General features: G+C 36.9%; 1 protein-coding gene across 2 annotated transcripts in view; it reads left to right on the forward strand.

Annotated features, from left to right (window-relative positions):
- The window catches only part of ahr1b (aryl hydrocarbon receptor 1b), a 34,847-nt gene that overhangs the window by 10,498 nt on the left and 9,190 nt on the right, over positions 1-15,159 (forward strand). For both annotated transcript variants that reach the window (XM_055218279.2, XM_055218280.2), the window contains exons 4-7: positions 7,189-7,298; positions 11,776-11,865; positions 12,874-13,000; positions 14,705-14,841. In XM_055218279.2, the coding sequence (XP_055074254.2) occupies positions 7,189-7,298; positions 11,776-11,865; positions 12,874-13,000; positions 14,705-14,841 (464 nt within the window). The remainder of the gene's footprint in view (positions 1-7,188; positions 7,299-11,775; positions 11,866-12,873; positions 13,001-14,704; positions 14,842-15,159) is intronic.

Genomic DNA, 15,159 nt, shown 5'->3' on the forward strand with positions numbered 1-15,159 from the left:
TCAAGTTTCATCTGTTTATTAGTTCATTTTCACTTGTTTCTTATAATCCACACATTTTATTTGCTTTATCGTGTGTAATATGGTCCGTTCTCTGGTCTATATAAACTTTCCCAGCCAATAAATAACGACACGAGTTCAAATTGTTTCACAAATTTGTTCCATATGTTTACACTTGACAACCCCGAAAGAATTGGTTTTTACATTCATTTCATTTTATTAGAATGCCTTTGTGTCATAAAAATCTGATCTCATGGTCATTTAAGATGGTTTGGCACGGCTTACAGTAAGATTATGTCTATGATCAAACCTTGAGCCCAGTCATTTATATGTCAGAATAGACAGTCGAATGTTACACGGTGCTTTGTGTATTTTGGGTTGTATCCACTTGTTGTTTGTGCATTTATTCTTTACATGTGGATTTAGTAAAAAGATGCAGAATAAGATCCAATAATTTATTGTGTTATTGTTTATGCATTATCATTTTAGGAAAGTTTGATCTGCTTTTCCAGGAGTAGCGTGAGAGGTGATGTAATGAAATTCGCTGGATCAAACCGATACGTTACAGAAATCCCTTCTGGAACAGATTCACATCTGAACTTAATATTTTCCTTTCTGACAGACGGGCTGATTATTTGAAGTGAGACAGACTTTATTTGGTGAGGGCCAATGAAAAGATTTCAACTTTGATCTGTTTATAGATCAGATACCATGGTAATGTCAACAAATACTAATTTACTGTCCCAGCACATTGGATTAATGAAGTAAGATGCATTCACTTTGGACAGATGAGCGCTGGGCGTTTATGCACCTTGTTTTTGTAGTTAAAAGACATCTGTGATGTATCAAATCCACCACTTAACATCAACCCAAAGATATACAGACAGTTTCATCTGGGGAATCAAAACTATTAGATGCGTTTTATACGGTGGCCGAGAAGTGCAAAGCAAAACAACAAATCCAAAATCAACAATTTTAAAACACAAAAGCAAATCTAAAAACAAATTGCTAAGTCAAAAAACACAACGATAAATCCAACAAAATAACAAGTCAGAAAACAACAAATTGGGTGATTCTCACGAAATCCAGATTTAGAAGGTGTCCAGCATCAGAATTTTTAAAAAGCCATTTTTTTGCACATATAAGATTAAGGTCTGAACTTACTATAACCATTATTTTTAGAGGAATAAAAAATATTTCCTATAAAATTATTTACATTTTTAAGATTATCATTATAAAAAATTATCATTACCGCAACATGATATTACATTAAATATATGCATTTACAAACTCATGTTTCGGTAATGAGAACAAAAAAATTGTGTAGGTACTATGACAAACAAAATTTCAACTTTTATATGGAGAAAAAATAAGAACTGCTTACTTGGTAGCCATCTTGAGTGTCACAGTCAATTATGTCCCTTTCAACAATTTTTAAAAAAGTTAGTTCCTTGAGGGATTAAACAATGATTGAAAATTGTTGCGGAGGATGAGAAAGTTGGTCTTGGACACATTTATATTCCTTATTGTTGGTACATTTACCAATGATCACCAAATACCACATGTTTCTTTACTGTAAACGTTTATAGTATAACATGCACGGAAGCTTTTTATTTTTTAGATTTTTAATTATAAATATTTTCATGTCAAAGAACCCAAATCCAGTCATGGACACATTGCGGTAATGAAAATTTTCCCTTAAATGTGAAAAAAAAAATGGTTTGTATGATGTCATTTGAAATCATGTGCAAAATAGTACATGAAGAGATGTCTGTAATGTTTCTTATTTTGATACTTTGCATTTACATTTTTATCAAAATGTTTCAACTCATAAGTCTTAATTTCGCGAGAATCACCCCTACTAGTTTTGGAATACTATGCTTTTTGCCTACTATAGTATAGTATGAAAGTAGGCGTTTTTGGATGCAGCCATGGTCTCTATAGCAGTCTGATTACCATGGCAACCAAAAAGTAATGCCCTAGCAACCACACAGAAACTGTACTTAAAGAAACAGTATATAAGAAATTTATATCAATGAATCATAAAATGGCCCTGATATGTCACTAGACATTAATAAATCATTTTCATTTCAAATACTTATATCACTCACAACAGTGGTCTGGCCAGGATATTGTCATTTAAACAGTGGAGTTGCAGCCCTCAACTGATGTTTATGTTGTCATTTTGTGTATTGGCCACCAGTTGGGTGATTGCAGTACCAGTTTTAGCCACAAGTACCAGTTTTAGCCACAAGTTTTGTGATTGCAATACCAGTTTTGGCCACAATCCTACATACTGTTCCTTTAATTATACAGCAACCTTATATTGTTGGTAACCACTTACAACTAAGACAAACACCACTGGCATTTTCTCCTAGTTTATTTAGAATTTTAGATGGCATTTGTTACCCTTAAGCTAGATTCACACCAAACACGATAGAGGCGGCAAAAACGAGCCACTCGCATGTAGTTGGACCCTTGAACATTTTGAGTTTACTCGCTTCATTCGCACGTGAAATTCTAGTCATTTAAGATATTAACATGGAAATTCGCATCATGGGAGGGGATTCTGCGACTGCGCTCGCCTCCTGTAATCACGTCACTATTAGAGCAAGTTCATGATTGGTTAACGCGGAAAAGTTCAGATTTGTCAACTTGCGCGTTTATCGCAGCAACACTCAATTCGCACCATTTGCGCTAACTAGACACACAAATGAGGCAGATTCGCATCTACCATTGAAATCACTCGCGCTTGACGCCTCTACCACGGCTGGTGTGAACGCAGCATTAAACTTACTGTCGAATGCAATTCCTTGTTTTATTGCTGCTACCCATAAACATTTGCATTTTCTTCTAGAGCGGTTAGGATTTTTCTAGGGTAACACTTTGGCGATCACTAAAAAATCCATAATCGCTCCTGGCTGCCCCTGTCTGACGTGTATCCGCTTATGGACGTCCTGCTGTTACAGTACAATAGAGAGGAATGTGAAAGACACACACACATATGTAATGATCTAACGGACACATGCTGTGTATACTGTATGAACACAACATTTCTGTAATAACTTTGTGTGTGTGGTTACAGCTGGCTTCAATGCAGTTGTATTATAAAAGAGACAGGTGTTGCTGTCACACACACACAGTAAGAATGCATACTAATGATTCTGCATTACCTCAGCCGAGAGCTTTGGACAGATTTTACGCATGGCCCATTACAAATAATTTTTAAACATTGATATCATGACACATGTAATTGTTGTTAAATCCCTGAAGTTCATGGCCTCGAGTGACCTGAAGATCTAATTTTTTGCCTTAAAAGAATTTAAGAGTTGCAACAAATCACTTCGTAGCAATGCAATAGACACAAAGATGAATGATGCATGCTGTACTTCATATGACAGTATTAGTATTGTCAGCCGTGCTACTTACATTTTTGCAAAAGTGTAGGTTTATGTTTTATAGTTTTTAGCAGTGGCGGCTCGTGACTGCTCATCCGAGGGGCGCAAATTCAAAATAAGTGTTCGGAGTGTCATGTGTGTTTTCAAAATGTGTGTTTGTTGCGTCATGTGAACCATGTGCTTTGTCAAAATAAGTGCCAGCTGCACAAGCGTCAAAACCGTTTATGATAAAAGAGACGCTCACGTTCACAAAATACGAGCAAGACACCCCCTAAACTGTGATTGCGCATGAGACTATGCGAGTAACTGCCAAACATGATCGTCTCTTTTATCATAAACACTCTAGATGCGTCTGCAGCAGGCACTTATTTTGACAAGACGCGTGATGCACATAAGTTTACTCAACGCACAGAACACATATTTCGAAATTACGAACCACACACTAGCACATTCGCATTTACTGAGTACTGAGTGAGCTGTAAATAAGAGAGAAGAGAGAGATGTGTTCATCATGGAGAGATATGGCTGTTTTGATATTTTTATCGTTTGTTGGCTGTCTCTACCGCACCAGCTCTTATTCAGAGCTCCCTGTTCATTCAAGGTCTGCCTGTCGCCCCGGGCCACCCTCGTTCGGCCACATCTGCTACCGACCGTGATGTCATCAACATGTGACGTGCCGCAGAGACCAGATTGTTAATATTTGATACACACTCTTTTACTCTTCTCTCTTTACTCCTGCTAGTTATATATATATATATATATATATATATATATATATATATATATATATATATATATATATACAGTAAAACATTCAAATAATGAGAATTACCATATAGCATAATAAAATATACAAAAAATATTATTATATATTGTGTATATATAGTGACCTGTATGTTTTTAAATGCATGCATTTGGCACACAATCTATACAGTTATTCATGTCATAACATGTGCTCCCTGCGGAGCAAACCCACAACCTTTGAACTGTACACAAAATGCTATTTTTGTTTAAATGCACTTTTAAAAGTCTGGTTTACATTTCTTTCCTAATTTGCCGGTCATTATCTCGAGTACACGAGGGCGCACGTTTACATTCGTTTACATGTAGTCTCCTTCGACCTTTCTCTCTCCAGCACTGTGGGACAAGAGCTTAAGATCATGGGAAAGGAGTCTTAAACATCCCGTCGGCCTTTGAAGCGTATAAGGAGGATTGTCAGGACCACTGAAAGTTTCTTAAAGCCCCTGTTGTCATCATCCAAACTGACTTTTAAGTATTCACATGCTTATTAGAGTCATACACTGCAAAAAATGATTTTCAAGAAAACATTTTCTTAGTATTTTTGTCTTGTTTTTAGTAAAAATATGTAAAAATCTTAAATTAAGATGCTATTCTTGATGAGCAAAACGACCCAAGAAAATAAGTGTAGTTTTTAGACCAAAAATATAATATTTAAGTGGTTTTGTGCATAAAACAAGCAAAACAATCTGCCAATGGGGTAAGCAATTGAGCATTTGAACATTTTTCTTAAACACTAAATTCACGAAAAATTTGCTTACCGCATTGGCAGATTTTTTTTTGCTTGTTTTATGCACAAAATCACTTAAATTTGATATATTTGGACTAAAAACTAGACTTATTTTCTTGGGTCGTTTTGCTCATCAAGAGAAAGCATCTTAATTGAAGAATTTTTAGATATTTTTACTGAAAACAAGACAAAAATACTAAGAAATTTTTCTTGAAAATCATTTTTGGCAGTGTAACATGAACTATAGTTTATTTGCATTTATTAATCTCGCCAATACAGTTGTTCATGTTAGTTTATTGTGCATCAACTTATGTTTACAACTTTTGATTAAAAAAGTACTGAAAAAATTATTCATTCAATTTACTAAATTTTTTAAGGTATTTGGTTACAATGAATTTATTTAGGCTACATTTTAACAAAAAAATTGAAAAATAAAATAAATTTAATTTGTTTAAATGTAGCTTAAATAAATTGATTGCAACCACTTAACCTTAAAAATGTAAGTAAATTGAATAAATCTTTTTTTAACAGTAAATGATACAATTAACATGAACTAAGATTAATAAATGCTTTAGAAGTATTGTTGATTGTTAGTTCATGTTAACTATACATTAACAAATACAACCTTATTATAAAGTGGTACCAAATATTTTGTTTGATTTTCCTCAGAAATGTACTACACTGAAAAAAATAATTCATTAAACTTACAAAAAAAAAGTAAGCTTATTTAAGCTACATTTAAACAAATGTTTTTGTTTTGTTTTGCTTCTAAAATTTATTTGTTTAAATGTAGCTTAAATAAATTGATTGCGAACACTTACCTTAAAAAAAATGAGTAAATTGAATGAATATTTTTTTTCAATGTATATAAAAATTGCGACACAAAATGTAACTAGTGTTCATTCACGTGAACTTGCAGGTCCTATGGGTCAAGGGTCACGGCCTGGGACAATTAAAAATGTCAGAGGTTGGCGAAGAAAAGCATCTTCACGATTATTTGTTAAATGAACTTAAATGCGAGACAGCAAAATGACATCTAGACGCATTCGCTTGAACGAGTTTTCAGTTGGTGAACGCGCAATTGCCGTTATTGAACGATGGGGCAGTTTCGATGTAAAAAAAATAAAATATCTTTGCTTATGTGTAGTTGCCAGGCAGGTTTGATAGAGTGACCTTTAACTCACTGTGCCCTAATGCTTTTCTTCACGTACTGTATGTTCTCACAAGTGAAAAGTGCACTCTCTATCTCTCTCTCTGTGTGTGTGCGTGTCTCTCGCTCAGTGAAAATGCTTTCTGTGTCGCCGATGTCCTGGTTTGTCTCTCTCCATCTCCCCTGCTGTTTGTAGGTCAGACTAATGCTCAAAAGAGCTTGTCTTGTTCTAAGAGAGAGGGACACAGACCAAATACATTACCGCTGAAGATTAAAGCAGGACAATTTCATTTTTATTAACTGAGACAGAACCATATTAAATGCTAAATTTATTTCGCAAGATTAAAGAAAGGTGGACAGTTTAGCTAAAAATAAAAGAACAAATTTGTACTGTACTAAAAGTGTCTCATAGAAAAATATAACATTTAAGAGGACATTTCATAAGACTTTAAGATGTAAAATAAATATTTGGTGTAGTACGTATGTAAAGTTTTAGCTGAAAATACCATATAGATAATTTATTATAACATGTTAAAACTGCCACTTTGTAGGTGTGAGCAAAAATGTGACTTTATTTGGGTGTGTCCTTTAACATGTAAATGAGCTGATCTCTGCACTAAATGGCAGTGCCGTGGTTGGATAGTGCAGATTAAGGGGCGATATTATCCCCTTCTGACATCACAAGGGGAGCCAAATGTTAATGACCTATTTTTTCACATGCTTGCAGAGAATGGTTTACCAAAACTAAGTTACTAGGTTGATCTTTTTCACATTTTCTAAATTGATAGAAGCACTGGAAACCCAATTATAGCACTTAAACATGAAAAAAGTCTGATTTAATGATGTGTCCCCTTTAAACTGTGCTCAGATTTATCAAAGTAAAAAAATGACAATAATAATTTGTTGTAAATATGAGGCGCTAAATGCCACCTCTGTCAAAAATGAGATAATGATATGGACCGAATGCTCTCGGCATGTATTATATGTCAGCAAATACTTTCGCTTACCGGTTTGTTGGCAGAATCCATTAAGAGTCGGATAAAAAAAAATTACAAGAAAACATATATATTGTTACAGTATGTATAATTCAGTTTTTTATGTTTTGTTTTCAACAGTTGCACTGAAAAACCACAACTGCAAAGATTTATCGGCGAATGACGGTAACCATGACAACAGTAAAGCAAAAAAAGAAGAATGGCTTTCTGAGGGAGAGCTCCTACTACAGGTCAGAAACTATAACTACACCTGTGTGCATCGTTCTGTTGTCTGAACACTTTATAGCTTAAACAGAGTAGAGGAGATGGATGGGAGGATATGGAGGAGAGAAGATGATAGAGAGTATCTGTAGAAGGAGATTATAGAGAGATGATAAAGAGTAGATGATGGAGGGATTGAGGAGATGGGAAGAGGAGATAATAGAGAATAGATGAAGGGTATAGATGATGAAGAATGTTGGAGATTGAGGAGAGGAGAGAGAGAGAGAGAGAGAGAGAGAGAGAGATTGAGGAGATGAGAGAGAGAGAGAGAGAGGAGAGGCTATTTCTGACCACTCTTGTTCTAGTTTCAGACACTTAGACATGAATAATGCACAGATAGAAATCTCATCTATTATAAAGGAAGGATAAAATAAGAGGTGGAAGTTTTTTCCTTTATTTTCTTTGAAAAGTTAAGCACAATCCATTTTGTCCACTTATAAACTTATTCTGTCTGTCTGTCTGTCTGTCTGTCTATCCATCCATCCATCCATCCATCCATTCATGCACCTACCCATCCATCCATCTACCCTTCGAACCATCAATCCATCCATCCATCCACCTACCCATCCATCCATGTACCTACCCATCCATCCATCCATCCATGTACCCATCCATCCATCCATCCATGTACCCATCCATCCATCCATTATCCATCCATTCATCCATCCATCCATCCATCCATCCATCTATCTATCTATGTATCTACACATCCATCCATCCACCCATCCATCCATCTATACAGCCGTCCATCAATCCATGGAACTATCCATCCATCCATCCACCCACCCACCCATCCATTCATGTACTTACCCATCCATCCGTCCGTTCGTCCGTCCGTCCGTCCGTCCGTGTACCACCCATCCATCCGTCCGTCCGTCCATCCATCCATGTACCTACCCATCCATCCGTCCGTCCATCCATGTACCTACCCATCTGTCCGTCCGTCCATCCATGTACCTACCCATCCGTCCGTCCGTCCGTCCATCCATGTACCTACCCACCCATCCATCCGTCCGTCCGTCCATCCATGTACCTACCCATCCATCCGTCCGTCCGTCCGTCCGTCCATCCATGTACCTACCCATCCGTCTGTCCGTCCGTCCATCCATGTACCTACCCATCCATCCGTCCGTCCGTCCATCCGTCCATCCAGGGTGCGATTTGTGAAAAAAACAGAGGGGGGGATGTTATCATAGGCGTCGATTTCGGCGACGGTGGGTACCCACCATATTTCGTCATGAGTCATTTTGTACCCACCACTAGTTTTAACTTTTTTGATTGTTTTCAGTGGTTATGAAGAGCAATATGAGAGAGAAATTTGGTAATTATGGTCCGACCTAAACAAAAATCCATTATAATATTATTATTTTTTAAAATATTTTTCTAATTTAAATATTTCTAATATTCAGAAATGCGCTCTCCGCTCACGAGCTCTGATCGGAAAAAACCCGAACCTCACTGTCTGCTGAACTTGCGCAGAAACATAAAAATATAACCAGCTTTTCAAAATAGTTTTAAAACTAAAGATTTATACTATTTTAGCACAAATTATGAGCTTATTGACGATTTTTTATAATTCTTGACATAATGCGTCTCTGTCCACAGCACATTTTAAAACATTTTAATTCATAAAATAAATCATGAGAACATGAACTCATCACTGCATTTGCAGGAATTGTAAAATCTTTTTTCTTATTAACTCATGAAGCAGCCTAACGCAATATTTTTTCTCTAATAGCTTTTTTTCCCCACACATATGAACTGTGATCATGCACAACGAAAAAACACGCAATAATTAAATCTTGAATGGCAAAACTAGATGGCACAATGTAGTGTCAACTTAAACATAAATATGAACAATGTATTGATTGCAAAGTTAAACCATTACAGTAGAAACCGTTTTAATGCTGCTTTTAAAGTAATAACATTAACTTTACACCGCGATGCTTTACAGTGATTTACAGTGAAATTATAGAAAAGTCAGATGCATTATGTGTTAGTCACTTAGCCTCATTTGCGCAAACTGGACGCGCCCGCGCCTCGCTAAACGCCTCATCGGCATTTATCATGTGTGTAACTTCTGCCATTCTCAATGGTGTGACTGGGACACTAACTCTGCTTGTCATCATAAACAGATAATCAGATTGTGATCTTTATTCCCGCTTTATTAATATGCGGCTGAATATGCTGCATTTCATCTTTTCGATACACAGCTCCATAACCATCTCGCAAGTGTTGATAGGCTATTACTCGTGAGATGTAACCTGGTCTGTAACCAATCAGATAGCGCCGTGGGCGGGACATTGATCAAGTCTTCAGAGTGGTGAATACAGAGATGCTGCGCGGCAGCTGTATCATCAGAGCCAGCCAAAGTAGCGCATTTTAAAACAAAATTGACTTTAATCAAACCACGAATCCGTGATAAGTTTTGTGATCCGTCTCGCCACTAGTGTAGTAGCACTGATCACTTTGAGAGGGGGATAAATTTATCCCCACCGGGGATAAAAAATAATTAAGCAGAGGCAGGGATACATTGACCAGAAAGGGGGAAATCCCACGCATCCCCCCCGGCAAATCGCACCCTGCGTCCATCCATGTACCTACCCATCCATCCGTCCGTCCGTCAATCCATGTACCTACCCATCCATCCATCCACCCACCCGTCCATCCATCTATACAGCCATCCGTCCATCCATCCATCCATCTATACATCTATCTATCTATCTGTCTGTCTGTCTGTCTGTCTGTCTGTCTGTCTGTCTGTCTGTCTGTCCTCCGTCCGTCTGTCTGTCTCTCTCTCTCTCTATCTGTCTTTCTCACTCCCCCATCTATCCGTCTATCTATCTATCTATCTGTCTGTCTGTCTGTCTGTCTGTCTGTCTGTCCGTCTGTCTGTCTCTCTATCTATCTGTCTCTCTCCCTCCCCCATCCCTATCTATCTATCTATCTGTCTGTCTGTCTGTCTGTCTATCTATCAATCTGTCTGTCTGTCTGTCTGTCTGTCTGTCTGTCTTCCGTCCGTCTGTCTGTCTCTCTCTCTATCTGTCTCTCTCACTCCCCCATCTATCCGTCTATCTATCTATCTGTCTGTCTGTCTGTCTGTCTGTCTGTCTCTCTATCTATCTGTCTCTCTCCCTCCCCCATCCCTATCTATCTATCTATCTGTCTGTCTGTCTGTCTGTCTGTCTGTCTGTCTGTCTCTCTCTCTCTCTCTCTCTCTCTCTCTCTCTATTTCTCTCTCCCTCCCCCATCTATCTATCTGTCTGTCTGTTTGTCTGTCTCTCTCTCTCTCTCTCTCTCTCTCTCTATCTGTCTTCCTCGCCCTATCCATTCATCTACACATCCATCCATCCTGTTTGTCTGTGCGTCCGTCTGTCCGTCTTTCTCTCTCCCCCTCCCTCTCTCTCTCTCTCTTTCTCTTGCTCTCTCTCTCTCTCTCTCTCTCTCTCTCTCTCTCTCTCTCTCTCTCTCTCTCTCTCTCTCTCTCTCTGTGAGTGTGTATGTGTGTTGGAGTGTAAAAGATGCAGTGGTACATATTTGATAGTAATGTTTTCTGACTGCACTCCCCCGCCCCTCGAGAGCCCCGTGTGAGCTGTTCTGCTGCCAAACAAGCCGAAATATTTATATTGAGCGCTGCCGCTCGACTATGTTTTCTGAATGTGTTTGGACCGCTTGTGTGTGCATGCATGAGTATATGTGTGTCTCTGTTGGCATACATTCAGGATGTCAGGCAAGCAAATGCACCGTGGTACAACATTCCTGTAGAATTCTGTGTATGATGGGTAACGAATCTTTAATGAGGACTTCAGGTGCCACCACAGACGCGCCCATGGTTTTTAATCATTAAAGGTCAAAACCACTCACTTAAAAAATACACATACCTTTGACCGTGTGTTTGTATGGTGGTCCACAGTTGACTTTCAAAAACTGTTTTTTCAGATTACAAATCACAGACACCAGATGGTGATGGGTTATAAAACCCCTTTACACAAAACTACACACGGCACACAAGTTTGCACACACACAATTTGTTTAATTGACACTATTACATGTAACAGGGTTGAAGGTTTCATTTGACATTACAACGTGTATATAATTTAATATAAATATATCATAATATGGAAATTAATTGTTTATCGTTGTTTTTATACAGTGATTTTGTGAACTTTAATTTTATTTCAAAGGCATTATTCCTTTAAAGACCAACATATGTAACAAAAGTATAAAAGTATATTTGCCATCGGTCACACACAGACCGGCAACAGCAAGAGGCAACCCAGCTCAAGTTTTATATAAATCAAAGCCTATTGGCAGTTTTAAAAGCAGCTTTTTATTTTCCCATCCCTTCTTTCTGTTTTAATAGGAATCTACAATAAAGAACCCATTTGTCAAACCATGGGAAAAAATAAAACCATGCTCTGTCCGTATGTTTGTTTATGTGAACAGGCTCTTAATGGCTTCGTGCTGGTGGTCACCTCCGAAGGCATCATTTTCTACTGTTCTCACACCATCCAAGATTACTTAGGCTTTCACCAGGTATTTCATCTACCCAGTATCATTTCTGAACCATTATATTGTTGATTTACAGTCAGTATATTAGGAACATTTCTTAAAGCCAACACAAACTGACCCTTTTTCTGGTGTTCCTGATCATTTTATCACACATTATGAAAGAGTCTTCGCACTTTTTGATGAATGTATAATAACAATAAAATTACAAATTTTTAATGATTCCCTTCCATCTGTCCTCTGAAGACCACATTTTTGATAATACAGTAAATTATCTGAAAGATTAAAATAAAAGAGATGCATTGATATAAAAAAAATCACCAATAGTCAATTATTTAGACTGATATCTGCTACTACCAATAGTTTGCATTAATTCAATTCGGAAGATTACATATTCTGAATTTTATCCATTTAAATAATAAACATTAATATTGAACATTAAACTAGTTATGTTTCTTAAAATTTTCTATACATAGGGCTCAAATTCATTGCGTTTTCCTGTTTAACAGGATTTATCATTTTTAAAATGTGAAAGATTGCTTTTATCGACTAGTACCGATTATTATATATATTTCTAAAACACATGTATGGTTTACGTCAGTGGTTCTCAAACTGGGGTCCGGGGCCCCCAGGGGGGCCGCGAGATGGTGCCAGGGGGGCCCCAGTTTTATGACATTTTATAAAATACATGAATTTATCATAAATTTTGTGTAATTAAACAAAAAAATAAGCCTACTAACATCACTACTTTGTATAATTTAATATGTTTTGTTTAATTAAAATGTTACATTTTTGAACTGTTTTTGTCATAAATTTTCTTTGGGGGGGGGGGGCGAAGGAATGCACCGTATAAAAGGGGGGGCCGCACGCAGAAAAAGTTTGAGAACCACTGGTTTACGTTTTATACATACAGTATGCATTTTTACTGCTAACGTGAATCATGAAACTTCTTAAACAATTCTGAAAGAAATCTGTAAAGAGAGGTTCTACTGCTCTTTCAACTCAATGTTTATCTCTCCACAAATTATGCACCAGACTGATGTGATGCATCAGAATGTGTTTGAACTCATTCATACCGAAGACCAGCAGTCCTTTAGAAGCAACCTGCACTGGGCCCTAAACCCTCCGCCAGCCAATATCCAGACCGATGAGTCCCTGCAAGGTCAGTCAATATGGACGTTTTTTTCTGCCAATTCTAGATTAATTTAATAAATGAGTAAATAAAAATTTGTGCCAAATTGAAAATTAAATTAGGTTTGTTTTTATTTTAATTTTCAAGGTGATAATTCCCTTTCAAATTGAAAAATAAAAAGCAATTGATGATTTGACATTTTATTTTCACTACAAACTCGAGGCAAAACTGCCAAAATATTAAAATTTAAAGGCAAACCTGAAAAATCTGCAAATACATTTTAAAAAATCATTTTATTAATGCCCACACAATAATAGAACCGAGCCCCTAAGGTGACATTGAAGTAAAAAAAATCTAAAATTTAGTTTCACGTGCACACACAACTAAACTCTATTTAATTTTTTGCTCCATGTCCCCTAAGGGGCTCCGTATAATAGTGACTAAAATCAATTAAAATTTAAAATTCAGTTTTAACTTAATGTTCAATTTGACAGGAAAGATGCATTATCACCTTGAAATAAAAATAAGATGATTAAAATAAAATAAGGAAATACTTCATAAAATTGTACATTTTGGCACATATTTTGTTTGTTTTGATTTTATTTTATCATCTAATTAACTCTTTCCCCGCCAGTGTTGCCAGCATCAGCATTTTCATGATTTTCACAAAAGTTTAATGCCTTCCAGAAAATGTTCTTATTTAACTCTTTCATCGTCAACGTTTTTTAAAAAGTTGCCAGCCAGCGCCAGCGTTTTTCATGATTTTCACAAAAGTTTAATGCCTTCCAGAAAATGTTCTTCAAATATATAAACATACAATATACCTAATGAAAGAACAGACCCTCTGCTTTCATACAAAACAAAACCGTTTCATCCTACCTTCAGTAGTTCTTTTGTAATTAGCTTTTGAATATGGGTAGGTTTCTGCAAAAACACCACATTTTGAGCAAAAAGCAGAGATAATTCAATTTTTGTGACGGACTTTTCATAGAGATCCCATTCAGAGCGATCTTTAAAACAGACACGGACATGCAGCTGCTTGCCATAGGGTTTTAAAAAGTTGCGGAAGTGGATAATAGCGGTATTGCGGAAATACGGAAATACTCGTCATTGGCGGGGAAGCGTTTTCTCTTGATTGACGAGATATCTCGTCAATGGCGGGGAAAGAGTTAAATACATAAAAAATATATATCAAATGAAAGAACATTCCCTCTGCTTTCAAAAAACAAAACAAAAAACATTTCATCCTACCTTCATTAGTTCTCTCTTTATCACCTCTCAAATATGTGTAGGTTTCTTCAAAAACACCCAATTTTGAGCAAAAAGCTGAGATAATTTATTTTTTGTGAAGGACTTTTGATAGAGATTAGATTCAGAGCGATCTTTAAAACATACACAGAGTTTCTTTCTCTTTTGCGTGAGGCGTTACTTCCAGGTTGTATAAGTTGCGGAAGTGCACCAACTGATGGATAATAGCGGTATTGCGGAAAGCCAGAATTTTTTTTCATTGGCAGGGAAGCGTTTTCCCTAATTGACGAGTAATTAACGAGTTATCTCGTCAATGGCGGGGAAAGGGTTAATTGAAAATTAATAGAAAAAACCTTCGATAAGTCAAGAATGATTTACAACAACGTAACCCAATAAACAGTCCCTGAAGAGAGATTTTTTAGCACCAAGTAAAAATAAGCATTCTTACGTACATGGTAAGTTTGTGTTTCTTTTTGTTTCTTTCAGATGGAAATCCAGCAGTCCCGAGTGTGTCTGTGGTGGCGTGCAGGCAGGACGAGCTTCCACCCGAAAACTCCTCTTTCCTCGAAAGAAGCTTCGTGTGTCGATTCCGTTGCCTCTTAGACAACTCCTCGGGATTCCTGGTAGGTATTAAACATCATCTGAGATGTTTGAAAGCGAGATGAAACAGAGTTTGCAATGCATTTAGCATAATGTACATCCAAAAAAAGGATGTAATAACCAATAGGTTTGAGTTACATCAGCCTTGAATCTTCTTGATTGTTAAGTCAGAGTTTACTTCCTTTATTGTCATACAAGTACAATGAAAAACTTTCTTTAAAGGCTGAGTCCATGATGTTTGAAAGCCAATGTTGATATTTGAAATCACCTAAACAAACACGCCCCTACCCCAATAGAATCTGGACATTCTGTTGATAGACCCGCCCCACACATACGCAACC

This window comes from Misgurnus anguillicaudatus, chromosome 23 (assembly GCF_027580225.2).
Source record: "Misgurnus anguillicaudatus chromosome 23, ASM2758022v2, whole genome shotgun sequence".
In the NCBI taxonomy this organism is placed as follows: domain Eukaryota; kingdom Metazoa; phylum Chordata; class Actinopteri; order Cypriniformes; family Cobitidae; genus Misgurnus; species Misgurnus anguillicaudatus.